The following is a 23,291-nucleotide window of genomic DNA, read 5'->3' as shown; positions in this document are numbered from 1 at the left end:
AAAGTTGTATACTTGAATGAATTACTACATTAAGGAGCGCCTTTAAATTAAGTGAGAGTGAAAAAAAAACTTATATGGGGTCGTCCTTAAATTACATCATGCTTTGGGGGAGGTGAGGGGTTAGTGGATTTGTGATGGCTCATACAGAATTTGCTACTAAAGAGTTACAATGTTCTAAAAAATGCTTGACATAATTTGTGGGCGACCCCTATTGCATGTTTAGATTAATTAAAATAGCCTGCTGTTAGGAGCTTTAGTACATATATTCACTGACTAAATAGATAGAACATACAAAAAGTCCCACTACATTGACTAAGGGTTTGGTTTGGAGTAACAATCTTCTTTATCATTATTCTTTGTATTTTTCTTCTTTATCTGTAAAAGCTGTATTGAATAAAGTTGTACTTAGTTTATTGTTTAAGTTGCAGTTCAGTGAAGAACTGTATAAGTTTTATAAATTTTGTTTATTTTAATTTCAGCTGATAAACTTTTATGAAGTGCCATCAGAAGGTGTTATGTGGCGGTATTATCAACCTCCAACTAGTGTTTTATTGTCTCCAGTTTTAGCATGGAAAGGAGAATCGTGGGGTGCTTGCAGTAAGACATGTGGAGGAGGTATTTTTTTAAATTGTAACTTAATCTATTATTTAGGATAAGATTTTTTATTGATACAAATACAAAGGTATGCGGTAGTAGTAAAGCACTGGCTTCTTAGCAAGACCAACAGAATTTGAACCCCACCTAAAGCATTCAGCAAGACCAACAGATTTCTTCGTAAGACCAACAGATTTCTTAGCAAGACCAACAGGTTTCTTAGCAAGACCAACAGGTTTCTTAGCAAGGCCAACAGGTTTCTTAGCAAGGGCAACAGGTATCTTAGCAAGACCAACAGATTTTGAACCCTACCTACAGCACTTAGCAAGACCAACAGATTTCAAACCCCACCTACAGCACTTAATAATTTGTGCAGTTTTTCCAATGTTCGTGTTTTGGAGATAAGGGTTTGCAACCTTCTTTACAGAAGGTTGCAAACAGCTTAAGTCTCTGCCCTAAAGATGTTTTCAATAATTCAAGGTTGATGACTTGGACTTCAAAGATAAAGAACATATTGGTGCTGAGAAAAAGTTTGAAGATACTAAAATTAAGGTTTTACTTGATGATAAGGTTATTCTTCAACATGACAATGCACAACCTTATGTTGCAAATGTTGTAAAATACTACCTGGAGAACCTCAAATAGGAATACATAAATATATATATATATGTGTGTGTGTGTATATATATGTATATACATATATATATATATATATAGAGAGAGAGAGAGAGAGAGTTCGGAAAATGTGTCTGCGCAGACAAAATATGCGCATATCTGCGCAGACGTCAGTACAGACACTTTAACAGAAAAAATTTAAATTATCTGAATCAAATGTCTGAAATTATTTTTGCATAATTATCTACTTTTTACAAATTTTTCATTACTTATCTGTTTCTTTTTGGTTCGAGCTACATATAATCAATCGATATAAACTTTTGTAAGTGTTTCTTACTACAATTTAAAGTGATTTAGAATCAAGAAATTGTGTACTTTCGTCATTCAAAATGTTTAAAATGGAAAACATCAAAATTTCGAATTATTTGACAAATCTTGATCGAGAGAAGCATTCTTGCACTTGTTTAGCATGTAACAAAACTGTTCAATGGTCAAAGGGACGCCTTGCATCGCATAAAAGATCAACATAGATCATAAAAGTTGCTGATTCTCAGCAACTTCCGTCTATGTCTGATTCACCGACACAGCGTGTACATCCACCAATTAATGAAGAGCTCAAAAATGATAACGACACGAAGCCTGCTAATTTTTTTTACCGTACGGGTATATCATTTCGTTTAATCAAACCGGAGGCCTTTAAGGATTTCGTTAAGTCACTTAAACCATTGTACGCATCTGTTATCCCGAATGCTAAAGCTTTATCAGGATCTCTGCTCGATAAAAATACACAAAATGTTCTACTTCTGTAAATGAAATTTCAAATTCTGAAACAAACTTAACACTGATATCTGATGGCTGGACGAACATAAGAGGCGATCACATAGTGAATTTTTGTATTAAAGCGCCCGATCAGAAGCCTTTTTTTTACACCTCGATAAATACATCTGGAATCATTCAAAAATCATCTGCAGTTGCCGCAGCAATCTTACAAGTTATTGAGAAGATTAACTCACAAAAATTTACCAGTTTCATAAGCGACAACGCTCCTGTTATGAAATCAGCGTGGAGGATCCTTCATGGAGAAATATCCACACATCTCGGCTAGCGGATGTGGAGCTCATGGAGTCAACTTGCTTGTGAAGAGTTTCTACAACTGAGGCCACAAAAACAGTCAAAGATGCAGAGAATATTATCAAATATGTGAAAAATCATCACATCGTGAAAGCAAAGTTTGATGAAAGACGAATTGCAGCAAATATTTCTCTTTCATTGTCCATGCCTGTATCTACACAATGGTTTAGTTATTATAAATCAATGAGCAGTCTCCAGCTATCAAAATACGTTCTTATTAAGTTGGTAGGCGAAGAAAGTACATTACTGAAGGAAATTCAACCAAAGAATACATCTGCTGATGTTATGGCGTTGATAAAATCTAACCCATTTTGGGACCGTCTCTCTAAGCTTGTCAAAAGCATTGAATTTTCTTCCAACGTGATTGGAAAGCTAGAAAGTGATGAAGCTCCATTGCCTCTCGTGTATGATTACTTTGGTCAAATGTACAATTCATATATGGACGATAAAGACATACAACAAAAAGTGCAATCTCGCCTCAATTTTCTCTTTACATCAGGTATTGGAGTTGCTTTTATATTAACACCCAAAAATGCCGCAGAAGGTTTATATTTGAATGAAAATAAAATGGATTTTATCACTGCTACAGTTGAATTTGCCAAAAAGATCAAACCTAAAGTTCCTGACACTGCTAAGGATGAATTGATTGCTTTTATAGCAGAAATCGCTGCGCTGCCTGAGAGAAGAAAAGAAACAATATTCAAGATGAATAATATTCAAAAATTATTGGAATATATATATATATGTATATATATATATATATATATATATATATATATATATATATATATATATATATATATATATATATATATTTATATTTTATATGTATATACATATATATGTATATATATGTATATATATATACATATATATGTATATACATATATATATATATATATGTATATATATATATATGTATATATATATGTGTATATATATATATATATATATATATATATATATATATATATATATATATATATATATATATATATATTTAAACAACTTTAAAAAGTATTCTACACAATAGAGTGCTCAATGTTCTAAAAAGAACAGAGCAATTATAATAGTAGTAGAAAATCACTTAACAAAAAGTTTTTTCCATTTAACACTGTGTTTCATCAACAAAGATTCATCAGAAATTCATCATTTCTGATGAATCTTTGTTGATGAAACACAGTGTTAAATGGAAAAAACTTTTTGTTAAGTGATTTTCTACTACTATTATATATATATATATATATATATATATATATATATATATATATATATATATATATATATATATATATATATATATATATATATATATATATATATATATATATATATATATATATATATATGAATTATCCGGGACACTATTTTGAATTATTTATATAATGATCAAATTCGCCATATCACAGAACAACAACACAGATTTGTTAGGAACAAATCCTGCGTCAGCAACCTTTTGGAGTCAATGGACATTATTTCTTCATCTTTGGCAGATAAGCAATTGGTTGATATAATCTTTCTTGATTTTGCTAAGGCTTTTGACACTGTGTCGCATCAATGTCTTATGCATAAGCTAAAAGTCTTTGGTATTACTGGAAAACTACTTTACCTAAACAGTGCCAACAGAGCGTTGGAAATGTTCATTCGAACACATTTTTGATTTAACGTGAAAAAACGCGGCACCTAACGCACGGACAGCTTTCTTATGCCTAAGTTTTCATGTAATATATGACAAACACGTTCATTTGATATGTTCATAACCTCTGCTATCTCTCTCACTTTAATTTGGCGATTGTCTAGCACCATTTGGTGAACTTTGGCAATGTTTTCATCGGTAGTTTTTGGGCCTCCTGAATGTTCATCGTCTCCAAAGCTCTAACAGCCACGTTTGAATTCAGCTGCCTGAAATTTTACTGTGGTAAATGATGGTACAGAGTCCCCATACACAGAATCCATCTCATCTTTGATTTGCGTAGGCATATTGCCTTTCAAAAACAAATGTTTAATGACAACTCGATACTTGATTTTATACATTTTCTCAAAATAACTCACATCAACTCACTCAAATGACTGTTACATAACAACTGCGCATTCAAAATGGCTGAAACTTTGGTGAATAACTATCAACATATGAACAAACAAAATTCACTTGTTTTTATTTACAAGTGCTGCCATCTTCACGTCGAGGTCAGAAACTTTTCAGACCACCCTCATATATATATCATTTGTAAAAAGGTTTTCACGTTTTTTCATTAAAGTATTTGATTGACAAAATTATGTTGACATTTTAAAAAAAACTGCTTGCCAATATATATATATATATATATATATATATATATATATATATATATATATATATATGTATATATATGTATGTATATATTAGGGTGTTTCATGTTTTATCATTTTTTGAAATTGAACTTGCGAATCGATTTAAAAATTGACCATTTGTATGAAAAAAAGTTTGAGCAAAAAAATATTTATCTATAGTTTTTAGGGTCCCCGCCAGTTCGATTTTGGGCAAAAATTTTGGGTGTTTTAAACGCTTGGCGGGGACCTTAACATTTATCCTATAAAAATTTTTATTCTTTTAAATAATATATGATGGATTGAATATTAATTACTTAAGAGAACTTATAACATTAGGGTAGAGGCTCAAGCTTGGCAGCTAGAGTAGGTTTGAAAACATTTTAATATGTTTTTAGACCTTGTCTAGAAGAGAAAGGGGATCATTACAAGAACCAGTGCAAATATAACAACAGTATTTCATCCAGGAACAAATAAGAGATATGTAATGGTAGAGAATGGAATTAAGATTAAAGATATTGCTGGCATGATAAAGAGAGGCAACTTTAGTTGATGCAAACTTAGCAATAGATTTCTTTTTTATTGCTTTTTACCTGCCAAAAGCCAAAGATTAGAAAATCCGGTAGAATGTTATACCAACATTAATTTAAGCATATAAATAGTCTTTTTTTTTTACAACCAACTAATTAGCAGTTTTTGTAATTATTTTGTTTATTTTGTATTGAGTCTGTTTCCTACTGAATAACTAACATATCTAATTCTATTCATTTTTATTTATATGATAAGAAATATATATTGATTCAAAAAAGTAAGGTACTTAGTGTTTAAATTGAGCGAAAATAAATTTTGTGTATTTAATTTGAGTAAAGCAAACACCCAGTTGTATGTATTTACTTAATTTTAGGAATGCAAACACGCAAAATGTTATGTATTCGTACAGATGATAATTCAACTGTTAATTTTGAATCATGTTCATTACTCGACCCAATAAATGTATTACAGAGTTGCAACAATCAGAACTGTCCTGCTGAGTAAGAATTATAATATATATATATATATATATATATATATATATATATATATATATATATATATATATATATATATATATATATATATATATATATATATATATATATATATATATATATATATTAAAAACATATAATTGATATAATCATATATTAAAAACGTATAAATATTATAATTAAATATTTTTTTTATTATTATTTAAATATTGGTATGTTTTAACACATTTTATTTTTTTATTATTGTTATAATTTTTATTTTAAACACTGGAATCTATTATAGTAAAATATTACAGTAATGAATAGGTTTCCATGACATCCAAGGCATGCAACTTGCATTGGAATTTATCAACATTTAATCATTATCACAACCACTAGTATTATCAACATCATTATCATCATCATTATTGTCATCATTATTGTCATCAACAATGTATAACTTACATAAGGTATGGTAAATGTGGTAAAGTATGTGGTTGCACATGTTTTTGGAAAAGTTTTTCTTAAGTTAAAGATAGTAGAAAATTAGTAATTTTTAAACAAAGAATTTGAATGGGATCACAAAAAATAATAACTAAACATATATCTTTGGTAAGATTGGGCCCTACAAGAATGTGAGCTTTTTTTGAGGAAGAAAATTTCTAAATAATGTATGCATATTGTTTTATTTTTAAGAATATGAAAAAAATAAGTTAGCAAGTTACATAGCCTAGTTTGCAACCTTGAATAACAATTTAAATTAATTTACACTCTTTTTAAACATTTTGATCATAAGTTTCTTGTGCTTTTGTTTTGCATGGCTCATATTAAATGACATTTTTGATCATAAGCTTTCTGTGTTTTTGTTCTGCATGGCAGATATTAAATGACATTTTTGATCATAAGTTTCCTGTGTTTTTGCTTAAATTTTGTAACTTATTTTGTTCTTCAAACTACTCAGAAGAAATTGCTTAAAACTTAATTTAGATTTCAAAAAGTAGAATTTTTGATGTTGTTTTACCCTACTGATATTTTAATGTTTTATCCTACTGATATTTTAAGTCTAATATAAGTTAAATATAAAAAAAAAAACTATAAAAACATTCATTTATTAAAGATGCATAATTACAATTATAATATAGTTGTTATTTATATTATTAAATATTATAGATTTTTTTCAATACCTATAATTGTTTAAAAATAATTAGTAAAAAAGAAATAGAAACCATTAAAATTATAATTATTAAATATATTTTAGATGGTATGTTACTTCATGGTCAGAATGCACAAAATCATGTGGTAATGGAACATGGACTCGACAACTTTATTGCTCCATGATGACTGAAACTGGTCGATCAATTCTTCCAGATTCTGCATGTAGTACCAATCGACCTCAGATGGACCTTACTGCAGTATGTAATGCTGTTATGTGTCCTGCAGTTTGGCGCTCTACACCATGGACTCAAGTAAATTTTATTTATTTCAATATGATTGATTTTACTACATTTTTTTATATGTGAATAATTTAACTTAAAATTAAGTTTAGAATTTAATAAAAATATTAAAAATAATATATTATATCTAATATATGTATATATATATTAGGGTATGCCAAAAACAAAAGTTTCTGAAAATTTCACTTGTCTGTAAAGAAACACGGTCCTTTACACATAAGAATATAAATTATATTTGAAAAATTATATAAAAACATTATTGAGTGCTGCTGAATTGATTTGATTATTTTCATTTTAAACCTAAAATAAGTCAAAATAGAAATTTTGTAGGAAAGACTTTCCACTTAGTGGAACAATATTTTCCACTTAGTGGAACAATTATAGTTTTTATTTCTATAAAAAATATTTGTTAAAAACAATATTTTTTTATTAAAATATGTAACTATCTTCTAATGCAGGATATTTTATCCTATAAAAGTGTTATAAAAGCAGTTATTTGTACTGCGCTAAGTCAGCAAATAACCGCTTCTTATTTATATTGCCAACAATTTTTCTGTGATTTTTGACCACGTTCAAAACATCGTTTCGTACAGCTTCATCCTAAAGAATAGAAATATTTCAATCATTAAAAACATTATTTCAATCTGTTTTAAATGTTTTGTTTGTGTTGATTTTTTTTTTTAATTATTAATTAATTTTTTGGTATACCTTTGTAAGTATTTGAAGGTAATCGGAACACAACTTGATTCCTCTCTGTCTCATTGTTAGTTACCTTTAAAGTTTTGACAAATAGCTTCATCTTCAAATAGTTAGTACTCTCGTACCATTCGGATAAAGAAGTTTTGAGCCATTTTCCATCATCTTTTAAGTTGTGAAAAATCAACTAAGACTTTTTCCCAATATAAGAAAATATTTCGGAATTTTTTTTAATTAATGGAAGAGTTGGTTTACCGCAATTGATAACAAGTGGTTTTCCATAATCTAACATTTTTTTTGCAATTCTTTCTTTATCATTTAGAGAAAGTTTATTTGAAGATAAACTTAATACAGGCACCTGTTCGGTTAGATACCAAGAGTGTCTGTTTAAAACTTATTGGGCTTTTTCAGCAGCCACACAGAAGTTTGGTATACTTTTAAGAGTTTCTAGGTTATAAAATAACTCTATACCATTAAATGGTGCATCACTAGTTTTTGGTGCTTCTAACCAAGCTTTAATGTATATGGCTGAGCTGAAAGTCAAAAATATTTTAAAGTTACCTAAATCAGATTCCATTAATTCATTTTTAAAGATTAACATCTTTGGTGCGTACTGTAAATGTGCCATCCATCTGGCATGATGACTAGTACCACATGTTTTCCATTTCTTGGGCTCCTCTCCACCTAATAGAAAAATTGCTAATTCTGCAGCTTTTTTTTAATTGTCTCATGCGTGATGCTTAGATTGCAATACTTTCTCTAAAAAATTGCAAGTTTCGCTTGCTTTTTTTTTTAAGAAAGGATTTTCAAAATCTTATTAGCAATTTTTTCAGAGTTGAGTCATTCCTTTTTAAAAATTTTAAACTTTATAATATCATCAGATGTTGTCTCCTTTTGTAATAAAGCATTTCAAAATGACACAAGAATCAGTTCTAAAACATGATGGTGACATGCAAGCCAGAGAAGCGTTTTCATAGATTTGGTTTCCTCGAGAAGAATTGCTGCTCCGTTTCTCACTCCAGTATTACAAGCCATTGTATCAAAAACTTGGACAACAATATTTTTCTTATGATCCCATTCTTCTAAATCAGTGGTAGCCAAACCACTGCCCACGGGCAAAAAAAAGCTAGCAGAGACAAATATCCAAATTGTTTAACTTGCCTGTTAAACAATTTGGATATTTAGGAGACAACCATCTTGGTAATGTGATACTTTTATCTATCTCAAAAATCAATCCAGACATAAAAAAACTAGTTTCAGACGGTCAAGTTCACTACTCTTAATAATTATATTGCTATTATTATTATAATATTGATACAAATGATTATAATAGTTATTAATCATCTATATTTTCATAGAAATATATTTTTTTTTTTCCCCACAAAATTGTTTTTTAACTTTTTTTTGCTCGTATCCTAAAAAGTCTGGCCACCTCTGTTCTAAATCTTCTATAAATCCTCTACAGAAATTCCTGTACCAGACTGAATAGGTTTAATAGATAAAATTTTACCTTCCGGGCAATTTGGAAAACCAGTTACTAAATCAGTTAAATAGTCAAACTATTTACCACATATTTGCTTCATGAGTTTCCCATCCCAGTGAAGAGTTAAATAATCTGATTTAACTTTTGTTTTAAACTCTGAAATTATACTTCTTGACATAATTTGCCTATTTTTCTTACATGCTCTTCTAACTGTAATTATTGAAATTTTATCATTGGATAACAAATAAAGTTTCTTGGTAAAGTTAAATTTATATTTTGTGACACAACATCTTCCATGATTTTGATAGATGATTTTAAGCTATCTACTTTATGATTAATTTTAGAAGAGCTCTGAAAATCAGAGCGCTTAGACCCCCTAGACCCAGCAACAAACCATTCTTCAGTTGGGTCACTATTATTATCAATTTTAAAATCAGTTTCATTGTTGAACTTTCGTCTCTTTTCTTTATCCGATCTCGGTTTTTATTTTATTTTTTTTTATTTTTAAGCTTAATTTTAATAAATTATCTTTCCCACCTATTCCTTCAGTTTTAATTTCTTCTGCATCTTTACATGGTCTGGTTTTTTTAACATAATCTTTCCAATTTGGAGAACTGATATCAAAAATATCATCCATTATTTTTTTTGAAATCTTGAACAAGTAAATCTTTCTCTGAAAATTTTTTACATTTAGACTTTGCAGCTTGCATTTCTTCATTTATCATGAAGGTTTAGAATACTTTCAACAATGTATTTTTTCTGCTTGCAAAGAATATCAGCTTTATCCCAAAATACTTTAACAGTTTTTATTGTTAATTTACTTTAATTTTGAAATATCGCTTTTAATATTTATTTTTTATATTTGGAAAAAACTTGAAATGAATTGTTCATCATTTTTAAGTGATACCTTAACAAACAAAAGCAGAAATTCAATTAAAGCACTTTATTTTCATATATAAAAAAAAGTGTGTAATACACCAATTAAAATTTGAAAAAAATTAAAAAATAAACATTAAACATAAAAAATTTGTAGACATCGCGAATAGAAGGCAGAGAATCGGTAATAATATCTTGAAGCAGGTATCCAACTAACCAAATTTCATCTGATGATTTCAATACTTTTGTGTATTTCTTTTTTATTGACTCCACCAGATTGTTTTTTGTCGATTTATATTTCTTTTGTATAAGAGATGCCATTTTTAAAATGAATTTAGGCTTTTATGATTAATAGAAAAATATTACAATTAAAACATGATGATTGATTTTTTACTTTAAAACAAATGCAAAAGTTAATATAATTCATTTTTTATAACGATACTTCAACTGAATCGGTGAATATTAAAAGGGCGGATGTGCTATTCCCCTATAGTTTTTGTTAATGAAAGGATGTTTTTTCACTTTCAAAAAAAAATTATTAAACCATTAACAAAAATTTATTACAGGGGTAAATGCGTTTCTTATAGTAAAAAGAACAATATTTGAGGCAGACATAAGTAAAATTGACTTTTTGAAAATTTATGTGATGCTGTGGCCTACCCTAATATATATACATATATGAGTTGAGTTTATTTATGTCATTTTTAAATATTATACCAGTTTTCTCTGTTAAGACATTTTCATGATCCCATAAGGCATCAATTGAGTTTTATAAAAATATTTTCAAACTTATTCACATTTATTTCATTAATAGCATTTTGCAGAAGAGCATTCCTTGGTCTGAGTACTTTGTTCATGAAAAACTGATTCCTCCTTTTGCAGCGACTGTTTGCGAGTTGATCATTATGGCTTCTTATGTTGTATTTTTATGGGGCAATCAATAGAGTCTGAGGCACAAAGAAATTTATTACATATCTTTTTTCAAGTTTATCTGTTTTTAAGGTCTCCTCTAATGTTTTATAAACTTCATCGTTTTAGTGGCTTGATGATGACGATGCTAAATTTTTTTTCAATATCTTTTTTGTATAGAGACAACCAGGCCTGTACCTCAAATTCCAGATGTGGCTGAATAGATAATATCAAATAGAGTATTTGCCAAAATTTTGATCTCAACTAGCAAAGACTTATTTGAGTTTACCAAGTATGCGGTTTGCATTTGATGTTGCTATTTCTACCTGTAACTTTGTTAAGCAGGCTCTATGAGAGGGGGGGTGCAATTGGAAAACAGCACCAGGGCCCATAAGAGTTTAAAATAATAAAGTTTTATTGATTAAAACAATAAAACTTCTTAAGTACTAGCAATTATTATTATTTGTATTATTCAAGTCAGATTCAAACCATGTTCTGACTTTTTTTATATTGAAATATATAGATTTAAGAAATGCAATGTAGCTTTGCTTAAGCTATAGTAACTTGCATCAGTAGGAAGAAGCTTCAGCAACTTTAACCCTTTAGCGCCCCGTGTAGCAGATCTGCTACATAACTTCAGAAACCTTTTATGGTCGTCCTGTCAACACAGTGATCTCAAAAACAACTTTTGTAGCATATTTACAACATACTTTTGTTGATCCGATTTAGCCAGGTTAATATAATTGGATAATGAAGGCATAAAAACATATCAAAATTATCTTTAAAAATTATACAAAATTCTTTTAACAGAATCCTTTAATTTAAGAAAACTTTTTTTATTATTTCATTCCTCGAATTCCCATTGTAGCAGATATGCTACAATGACATAATTGGCTTTGCTAGTGAAATTAATTTTTTTTTTTTTTTATTCATAATCAAGGCCCTAAAAAATTGCTTTTTGAAGTTTTTGGAATTTTTTGAAAATCTTAAGCCTTGATGGGCGCTAAAGGGTTAAACTTATAAAAAAAAATTTTAGGTTCAACATGAGTCAGGATTATAAATTTGCTTAAAAAAAGGAATACAACCTTGTTTTAACAAAAGTTTTCTATTTAACAACGTGTATATCATTTATAGATTTTTTGTAGACTCTTCTGTGAAAATCTAAGTTTTTTTTTGAAATCTTTTTATTTGAATTTTTGTTTAGGCCAAAATAAAAAAAAGGTGCCTTTTTTATAATAAAAAATCTATTTTTTATATAAAAAAACTAGTTTATAACAATTTGGCAACCGTTTAGTTGTTTGCCAAATTGTTGCCATAAAACATACCAGTTTCATGTTATTCAAATAGTAATTAACAACAAATACAACATGTGTCAAATTTAGAAAAGTTTAGTTATAGGTAACCATTAACAGTATAATATTCAAGTGTTTTTCAGATTCTGTTTACTCTTTTTCTGAAATTAGTTTTGCTCACATTTTTTCTGATTTTTTTCTGTTTACTCCTAGTATTAGTTTAAATTTTTGATTTTTTCTAAATTGTTAAATGATTAGAAGTATGAGTCAAAACTTATAAGTTTTTAATGGTTTTTTTAGTGTAGCAAATCTTGTGGTGGAGGCTTAAAAACAAGGAAAGTAACTTGTGAAAGAGTTAATTCAGATGGCAGTGTTGTGGATGCACCACCTCTTGAATGTTCTTACCTTGCTCCAATTGATTCTAGTCAACAATGCAACAGTGATATTCTTTGCCCTGTTTGGGTGCTTAATTTTACTTCTTGTTCAAAAAGTTGTGGAGGAGGTTGTTTTTATTTTTATTTTTATTTGTTTATTTTTTGAAATTAAAAAATTTTATAAATTTTACTGATTAAATTGTTCGGATGCTTTTTTTAGTAGATTGATTCAAAAAAATTTTCTTTTTTTTTTACTTTCAAAAATTAATATATATGCACCAACTTTATGGACAACTTTTAGGGTTTTTTAGAGCAAGAAGGAAAAAAAATAGCCATACTTTTATTTTCTATTGCTGTAGGAGATGTATTAACTTGATTTTAAGTAACACTTTTATAATTTAAATTATATTTTATGTCTTATACAAGTTGTATTTATAGTTTTTTTCTAAAATCTATACATACGGCTTGTATAATTATTAATTTGTTATAACTCACACTAGTCCATTAATATATTATAAATTATAATTGTGAAAGTGTGCTAACAAACAAGGTGGCAAAATGTTTTTTATTGAAGTTTTTATTAATGCTTTGAAAGATAAAATTATTTTTTATATTGCTATGATAATGGATGAAAGTCATTTTTGTTTACTACAAATGATATTATAAAGACTTGCCAAAATTTAATTTTTATTTGAATTTTTTTAAATATTGCTTGACATTTCATAGTATAAATTTTTTGAATTTTTTTTTAACAAATTTCTCATATCGTAAAGTATGTATGAAAAAGTGCGTGTTATAGATACATAGATCTTCCTGATTATGGCATCAAATTATTTCGATATTAGGACAGGTAAGGCTCTTAATCCGTAGTAAAGGCAATTAAAGTAATGTAAAACCTCCAGTATAACTGTGGGTAACGATAATCTTTCTAGTTATAATATTGCAATAAAAATCTGCAAAACAGCTTAATATATGAAAAGGCATCTGGTTGTAAATCTTTAAATCTTTGATACATCTTCAATAAACAAATAATAATTTAAGTTATTTAACCATGAGTATAGTAATCCATGGTGTGTGTGTATATAAATATAAAATATATATAAACATGTATATATGTATATATATATATTTATATACAATCATATATATACATACAGTTATATATATATATATATATATATATATATATATATATATATATATATATATATATATATATATATATATATATATATATATATAGTAGTAGTAGTAGTAGTAGTAGTAGTAGTATATATTTGTTACAACAAAAGTAAAAATAATTGACAAAATACAAATCATAGATTGTCAGATTATAGTTAGTTTTTGTGAAGCTCATATTGCAACTTTCACTAAGGATAGCTGCAAGCTGTAGTAACATTAGAGCTTATGGAGGCTCGCTTTAAAACTGTTGACAGTTGACATTAATCAAAATAAAGGAACACGTTGTAAGAATTAAGAAATTATTCTGCAGGATCTTCAGAAATTAGTGAAAAAGATTTTTGCTCAAAAAAAGGTGCTTATTACTCAGTGGCATATGAAAAATGTTTTCCAAATAAACTGTTTACAGATGTGAAGCAAACTATAACCTGGATAGTTTTTATAATATTGTCAAGTAAGGTCTTAAAATAACTATCTTTGAACCGCAAGGTAATTGCCCCCTGACACTAACCTTAATGGCCCCTACTTAATAAACATTAGAGTGCAATAATTTTAAAATTCAGAAATTCGATCGGGAAACATTGAAAAATTTAAAAGTAGCAACTACTCAAACAATCTGTTAAAAAATTAATAACTACTTTCCAATGCCAAGTCCAATGCCAAAACTTTAAAACTTTGGAATACTAATAACAAGTAGTCTTCTGAAATATTTAAGTACCATTCAAAATGGCTAAAGTTACAAGACTAAAAGTTAGGGCGTATTTTTTTGAAGAAGAAAAACTGATAGAAAACTTAACTCAAATAACTTTGGCAACAAATAAAGAATTAATTCTTAATTTTCAATTTAAACGATTCAGAGATTTTAACATCGTCCCAAAAATTTATTGGTTTTACTGTTAGACCCAATAAAATTACAAAATGCTCTGGTCTTGTAAATTACCCTGACAACTGCATTCTTTTTGCAGTGAAAAAACCTTGGTTAGACAGAGGTTACATAGATGGATTACTCACGGACAATTTCTGCACTTATAAAATTTTTATAAATTTTATATAGTTAAATATTTTATATAGTTTACAGGTTTTGTTTTGAATACCACTCTTACTAATCTGTATCATTTGGTTTTTTTTATTAATTATTATTATGTCTAATTATTATTTTGTCTTATTATTATTAATTATTATTACGTCTAGGTTTGTGCCATTTGAAATAACTTAAAGGTGGTTTGTCTGATTAACTTTTGATTAAATTAAAAAACATTCCTTATTAAACATCAAAACAAATGTAGCAACAGTACTTCGGTTGTTGTGGTGTGTTGTTGTAAATGTGTCATTTACAACAACTTATATATATATATATATATATATATATATATATATATATATATATATATATATATATATATATATATTTATTTATATATATATATATATAAATATATATATATATATATATATATATATATATATATATATATATATATATATATATAAGGGTGTTTCATATTTTATCTATTTGCACCTTGATTTATAAATTAACCATTTGTATTAATAAATGTGGTTAAGCAAAAAGAAAAAATTTTGATAATTTTTAGGTCCCTGCCAGCCCAATTTTGGTCCAAAATGGTTGGGTGTTTGAAACGCCTGGCTGGGACCTTAAATTTTATTCTGTAATTTTTTGTATTCTTGTAAATGGTATATATTGGATTGAATATTAATCAAAGATGAAGACATGTGTTGTAAAAATATGTAACAATGACATATTAGGTCAAAATTGCTGAGCGATTCATGCACATGTGACATGTATGCACAGTGGCGGATCCAGGATTTTTTGGTGTTTGAGATAAATATAAACATACAAATGTTTGGAGTTGGACATGGAGCAAACTCCAAACATTTGTATGTTTATATTTATGTCAAATAATGTTATTTTGCAAAAAATTGCGATGATTGGAGGCTGGGAACAAAAAACCTTAACATTTCGTCAGGGGGTTTAAACTCTATATCTAATGCTGAGAGATAATACTTCCAAACTTAAAATTTATTAATGAATATAAGTCTAGAATAGTTGAGAATAGTCTAAAAAATGTTTTATCAATTCATTACCCTTTACATTGGGGGGGGGGGGTTGATTGAAACTGAAGGTTTTTTTGTTCCCAGCCGCCAATCATTACAATTTTTTGCAAAGCATCATTATTTGACATAAGTATAAACATACAAATAATTAGAGTTTGCTCAAACACCAAAAAATTCTTGATCCATCACTGTATGTATATGCCACATCAAATGCATGTAAACAAGTATAATTAAGAATAAATTATTTGAAATAAGTATTGATAAATTACATAATATTGCACAAACAAATAAGCAATGTTTTACAGACAATATTATATATAATGCGGTAGTGGTGTAGTGGTAAAGCGCTCGCTTCATAAGCGAGAGGTTCCGAGTTTGATCCCCACCACGTCCCTGGTAGTACCGCGCTCAACTTGTTTCTCCATGCAGCAGCCTTGTCAGTCGAGGTTCGTGTTTCGGAGTTATAGAGTTGAGAGAGGGTTATAACCACTATTAAGTAGCCTCCTCATTTGTAGTGGCCTTCTTGGCCTTGAGGAGGTGAATAACGAAAAAAAAAAGAAAAAAAAAAATTTAACCCTCAGAATTAGGGTCGCCATTCAGCAATGCCAACTTAACTGCCAACCTAGAAGTGTTTGAGATCATCAAAAATTGCCGACCTTGTTTCTATGTTTTGTAGTAAAACCTTTGTATCAAATTTTTTTTGCCAACCTCATTTTTCTTAATTCCGAGAGCTGTATATTGCATGATTTTAAAACTTCAAGTATGACCTAAATACAAAGGATTTTTTTTGTAATGAAAAATGTTTCAAGCATCTCATATTTTTCTCATTAAAAATTAAGTTATCATTAACAGGCAACAGTTTTTATTAATAAATTATTGTATTTTTACCCAAATGATTTTTACTCTAAATTACTTATTCAGATTATTTTAGTAGCTTTATTCTTCATCATATCCAGGTTTTTTACCATAATTTACTATATAAACAAATTTTATACATAGTTACTAATTTTAATGTACATACTTTATTAACTAAATGCTTTGTATATTATTTAGGTACAAAAATGCCATTCTTGTATTGCTATTCACCCTCAATACAAAATCTTTTGGATTCACAATGCAATGTTACTAGCAAACCTGTTATCAAATTAGATGCTCAAGAGTGTAATCAAGAGCCATGTGATTATAATAATTGGGTGGTTGTTAAAAGCCAGTGTAGTGTAACATGTGGAAAAGGTTTATTACTCTGATATTTATTGGTGAGTTATTATCCAGTTAAATACCAGTTAATGTTTAATACTTTTTTTAAATAGGTTTGCGATCTTTACATTTGGAGTGCCAGAATAATGCAACTGGAATAGCTGTCTCAGAGTCTTCCTGCTATGATAAGAAACCAATTATATCATTTTCTGAAGAATGTGAAGTTGGTGTGTGTCCAGAAATTTTTGAATGGAAAATAAAACACAATGGTTGTAGTCTCAGTTGTGGTGGAGGTATCTATATATCATAATTTGTAGTTTGAGTTTGGTACACACTCTTACACACACGTGCATAATTTTTTAATTTATATAATTAAAGAATGTGGCATGCATAATGTATGTTAAACTCCTGTAGGAGCAGAATGAGAAAAACATTTGTGAAAATGTATAGCAAGGGGGTAGAAAAATGTGGCATCACAAACAACTTACATTTGACAACTTTATTATTTTATTAGTCATTTAAATCTAATCATTTAGATGTCAAAAGTTTAAGTATTATTTTGAAAGAATTTTTACTTTTGATTAACTTCATCAGGAAGATTTAATTCATCTTTTTTTTTTCTTAGCAAATTCTTAAAAGTTTATGCAGACTGTTAGTTGAATTTTCATAAACAATTATTTCATGTGAAACATTGTAGCTGTACTGTTAAAATTGACTTATTACTTGAATTAATTTTTGGCATTTTTCTCATGGGATAAATTTTTTTAATTATAGATATATATTAAAGATTAGTATTATATACATAAATATAAATGTACATTGGTTTGAAGAGTTTTTGTAAAATTTTAATTACCTTTAATTGTTAATTAAAATTTATAGTTATTTTAAATAGTATTAAATAGTATTTTAAATTGTATTGACTCCAAATCTGCCACAACTATTAAAGTAATCTTTAAAACTTTGTTGCTTTAATATATTTTGAATAGATTTATAATAATAAATAAAAACTGCCACTTCTAAATTTAAGTACTTGATACCAATCTTTAGGATTAGAGTATAACTACCAACTTGAGAGATTTACACTTCAATTTAAAAAAAAATTGCTATCAATGTCCTGAGAGTTTATATTATATATTAAATACAGGATAAACAACATATAAATAAGCAATTCATACAGGATAAACAATATGTATATAAGCAGTAAATACAGGATAAACAACATATAAATAAGAGATGCATAAAGGATAAACAACTTGTATATAAGCAATACATACAAGATAAACAACATAAATAAGCAATACATTCAGGATAAACAACATATAAATAAGCAATTCATACAGGATAAACAACATATAAATAAGCAATTTATACAGGATAAACAACACATAAATAAGTAATTCATACAGGATAAACAACATATAAATAAGCAATTCATACAGGATAAACAACATATAAATAAGCAATTTATACAGGATAAACAACACATAAATAAGTAATTCATACAGGATAAACAACACATAAATAAGCAATTCATACAGGATAAACAACATGTAAATAAGCAAGCAACATAGTAATAATTACTAAGTTTAAAAAATTGAAGTTATGGCAAAAAAATATAAACACTTGATAACTTAAATAGTAATATTATTTATTATAATATAATTCAATAAATAATCACAAATATATGCAGTAAAAGATAAAAAATAAGCACATTGCTTGTGTGAGCAGTGACTTTGTTATTAATTTTAGTAAAAACTCATCAAGGCATATTTAAAACATTTGGTAATACTTACAATCACCTCATTCTAAATTCATAATTTTATTATTACTTAATTTTATTATATTATATATATATATATATATATATATATATATATATATATATATATATATATATATATATATATATATATACATATATACATATATATATATATATATATATAAATATATATATATATATATATAATATATATATATATATATATAATGAATTAATACAGAATGATGTTGTAGTCTCATTATCCTGATATTTTTTTGAAATCTAATTATCCTGATATTTTTTAAAAATCTAATTATTCTGATATTTTTTTTAAATCTAATTATTCTGATATTTTTTTAAAATCTAATTATCCTGATATTTTTTTGAAATCTAATTATCCTGATATTTTTTAAAAATCTAATTATCCTGATATTTTTTTAAAATCTAATTATCCTGATATTTTTTTGAAATCTAATTATCCTAATATTTTTTTTTTAAATTTCTATTTGAAAAAGTAGGAGAAGGTAGAGCTTTTAACATTTAAGGGTAATTTAGTTTTAAAGAATGTTTTATTGTCTGATTTTTAACATGGATTGCATTATAAAGCGTGTACACAAAATAAATGTGAAAGAGCAAATACGTAATTTTTTTTCAGTGATTGTATTAATATATTTTTCATTGTGTTTGTATTTTGTTGGCAACATGTAATGATTTCAAAAAAAGATTTGAGTTTTCCCATTTAACTTAAAAACAGCAAAAGAAAAGTGACATAGAAAATAGTATGAAAAAAATTGTTGAAATAACTTCAGTTACAATAGGTTTACTATTTCCAATCTTTTTTTTTTATTTTCAATAGTTGCTGTTTTTTAGGATCTATAGACTGTATATTGAAAAAAAAGGCTTTTGGCTCGTAGCATTTTGTATGGAAAAAAAAAAATTTAATTATGTTTTCTATTTTTAATTTTTAACAATATTGAAAAAATTTATTTTTTACAAAAATTAAAAAAAAAAGATTTTAGGTTTTTTTTTAACAGATAAAAAGTGGGTTTAGTGGGTTATTTAAAAATGTTTAAAATGTTTTAAAAATGACAAAAGAAGAAGATGTTAAAAAAAAATATTTTGCACAAATTTTATGGAAAATCTGAATTTAGCTGCAATTCAGTAGCAAAAAAGTTGCAAATACATTTCTACATCGTTAGTCATGTTGTTTAACGTTTTTCATAAACAAAATCAATCAAATGCAAATCTAGTAATGGAGATAAGGAGGTTTTTTAAGATAAAAAACTAATTCGAAAACTGGTTCACACTTTTATGAATAATCCAAGCCTCTCACTAAGGAAACACACAAAAATATGAGAATTTTCTCATTGTTTTTTTGTAAAAATTTGATATAAACATGTTTTTCAAGCTTTCAAATCACAAAAAGTGTTCTGAAATTCAAAAAAATAGCAAGAACCCACTGAAGAAAGTTGTATAACAGCTATATTTATAAAAATTTCTGAATTATTGAAGATGATGAAACTTATATGAAGTATGATCATCAGCAAATTCCTGGTGCTGTCTATTATAATTCCAAATATAGAGGAAAAGCAGATAAGAAATTTTAATACACAAAAAATAATAATTTCGCTAAAAAGGCTTTGATTTGGCAAGCTATTTGCAGTTATGACAAAAAATCAGCACCCTTTATTTCTAAGTCACTTTTTGGTAAAATATGTTAAAGCGTGTAAACAAAAATGTCTTTTACCTCCTAAATCATATGATAGTAGACTTGTGTTCTGGCCTGATATATCATCAAGTCATTATAGCAAACTGGCTATGAGATGGTATAAAAAAAAATGACCTGAAAGTTGTCTAAAATAGCAAATCCTCTAAACTGCCCAGTATTAAAAATTATTGCAAAGTACTGGGTAATTATTATACGAAAAACAAACAAAAAATAAAAAAACTATGCAGAAACATTAAAGATTTGAAAATGTCATTTAAAAAACATCAAACAATTTTGATTGTTGTTCTGTGCGCAAGCTTATGGGTACCATCAAAACAAAAGTTTGAAATATTTTATCTTCTTATATTAATGAATTAAAACTAATATATAGTTCCTAATAAAAGTCAATGAGTACATTTTTTTAGTTTTTTTTCTACTTTCGCACATATTTCATGTACACACTTTAGGTGTTTTTCAAAATTCTAATTCATAGTAATTTGTATTATAAAGCAAAAAACAAAAAACTTATTTTTAAAAATTAAGATTAAGTAGTGGTACGAGGCAATGTATGAAACAATGTTCATTTCATCTTCATTTTAATGTATGAAACAATGTTCATTTCATCTTCATTTTAATGTATGAAACAATGTTCATTTCATCTTCATTTTAATGTATGAAACAATGTTCATTTCATCTTCATTTTAATGTATGAAACAATGTTCATTTCATCTTCATTTTAATGTATGAAACAACGTTCATTTCATCTTCATTTTAATGTATGAAACAATGTTCATTTCATCTTCATTTTAATGTATGAAACAATGTTCATTTCATCTTCATTTTAATGTATGAAACAACGTTCATTTCATCTTCATTTTAATGTATGAAACAATGTTCATTTCATCTTCATTTTAATGTATGAAACAATGTTATTTTGATTTCTTAATGGGTTCAAGTGTGTGGTTTAGCTTTTTTTAAACAAGAAGCAGAGTTATTAGCTTTTTAATTAAGCAAAAAACTTTTTCTTTCTGAAAAACTTTTTCAAAATGTATTTAATTTACTTGGTATTTTTATAAAAGATGATTTCTGCAGAACCACGTCTGAAAAGCTCAAGCAACTTGTCAATTATTATGGAAAAACTTTTTCCTATTCTGGTGAAAATTAGTTCTTAACTTCATTACAACAGCAATATAGGGGCAATGAAATATTAGCAGAAAAGGTTGTTAAAGGCAACAATCTAATACTGTTGATTCACAGATAATGATGCATTTCTGAGTTACCAATAGTTTCCAAGTATTGCTCAATACTCATACAGTTGTTTATAAAAATTTATTTTTATGTTTAATATTTTACATACAGTTAGATATATTTTTATATATCAGGTATTGTTCTGTACAATTTGGTTTGCCTGGCTTTATCAACTAATCTTACTGTATCTGATATATATTGTGATGTAACTAAAAAACCTACTGTGCATTTTGATGCATGCAATGAATTACCTTGTCCTATAAAATACATCTGGGATGTTTCTTATGGAGCTTGTTCTGTTACTTGTTTAAAAGGTATAATTTGTATTCTTTACTGTATTTTATTTTATTTTGTATCACATGTTTTTAAATCAATTTGTTTTAATGCTTTGTAGTTCTGTAGACTTTTTATGAATTTTATGGAATTGTTTAAATTTATGGACTTAAATTTTTTTACTTTTATGGAATTTAATTGTTTGCAATTAATTTTAATTAATTATATAAATTTTTTTTAATAGGAGTAAAGGTTCCTATTTTTGAATGCAAACGTGAAACAGACAAGCTCACTGTAAATGCAAGTTTTTGTGATCCTGTAAAAAATTTAAGTCTTGAGCAGACTCCTTGTGACATGGGTGAATGTCCTCCTGAATATTCTTGGTTGTCCATGACTACTCCATGCTCTGTAACTTGTGGAACAGGTATATAAGTTATACTACAAGTACTACAAATTTTTATTATAGTATTATTAGGTATATAAGTTACTACATATACTACAAATTTTTATTTTATGTCACCACCATTATCATCGTTACTTAAATTTTACATTTCTACATTTTTATGTCACCATTATCCTCACTACCATTTTTATTTAAATTCTTCATTTCTACAATTTAAGACATTTTATTTTAAAAAACTCAGTTTAAGTTCATTATTGTTCCCAAATATGTTTATCTACTTGTTTCTCTGTAAATCAGGATTTGATTGTCTTCCATTCTCTTGATTATCTTACATTGTTTTATTATCATTGTCTTGATTGTCTTACTATTTTCTTTTACTACTTTACTATTTCTACTTGGTTTTATTTATTTTCAAATAAGAAAAATATTTTTTAAGGAAACGAAACAATTTCTAGTGTATGTGTACGAAATATTGATCAAGTTAAATTTGATGATTCTATGTGCAATTCTACAATTAAACCTGTTGATATTGTTCGTACTTGCAATATGGAGAAATGTTTAGCAAATCACTATTGGAAAGCTGAGTATGGTGAATGTGTTGCTGAGTGTGGGAAAGGTATGTGAATTATCAATTTTTGCCTAAATCAGATATTCGACTACAGCGCAGTAAATTAAATATCTACATTCTAACATTAATAAAAAAAACTTTT

The 23,291-nt window shown here is 27.1% G+C and overlaps 1 protein-coding gene across 1 annotated transcript in view; it reads left to right on the top strand.

Annotated features, from left to right (window-relative positions):
* The window catches only part of LOC100204925 (A disintegrin and metalloproteinase with thrombospondin motifs 6), a 105,554-nt gene that overhangs the window by 79,314 nt on the left and 2,949 nt on the right, over window positions 1–23,291 (top strand). The window contains exons 20-28 of the mRNA XM_065796428.1: window positions 480–615; window positions 5,552–5,678; window positions 6,913–7,120; window positions 12,665–12,866; window positions 17,044–17,223; window positions 17,301–17,480; window positions 22,040–22,219; window positions 22,423–22,602; window positions 23,018–23,197. Coding sequence (XP_065652500.1) covers window positions 480–615; window positions 5,552–5,678; window positions 6,913–7,120; window positions 12,665–12,866; window positions 17,044–17,223; window positions 17,301–17,480; window positions 22,040–22,219; window positions 22,423–22,602; window positions 23,018–23,197 — 1,573 coding nt within the window. The remainder of the gene's footprint in view (window positions 1–479; window positions 616–5,551; window positions 5,679–6,912; window positions 7,121–12,664; window positions 12,867–17,043; window positions 17,224–17,300; window positions 17,481–22,039; window positions 22,220–22,422; window positions 22,603–23,017; window positions 23,198–23,291) is intronic.

Source organism: Hydra vulgaris, chromosome 04, assembly GCF_038396675.1.
Source record: "Hydra vulgaris chromosome 04, alternate assembly HydraT2T_AEP".
Classification (NCBI taxonomy): Eukaryota; Metazoa; Cnidaria; class Hydrozoa; order Anthoathecata; family Hydridae; genus Hydra; species Hydra vulgaris.
This window is presented reverse-complemented; position numbering and strand designations above follow the sequence as displayed.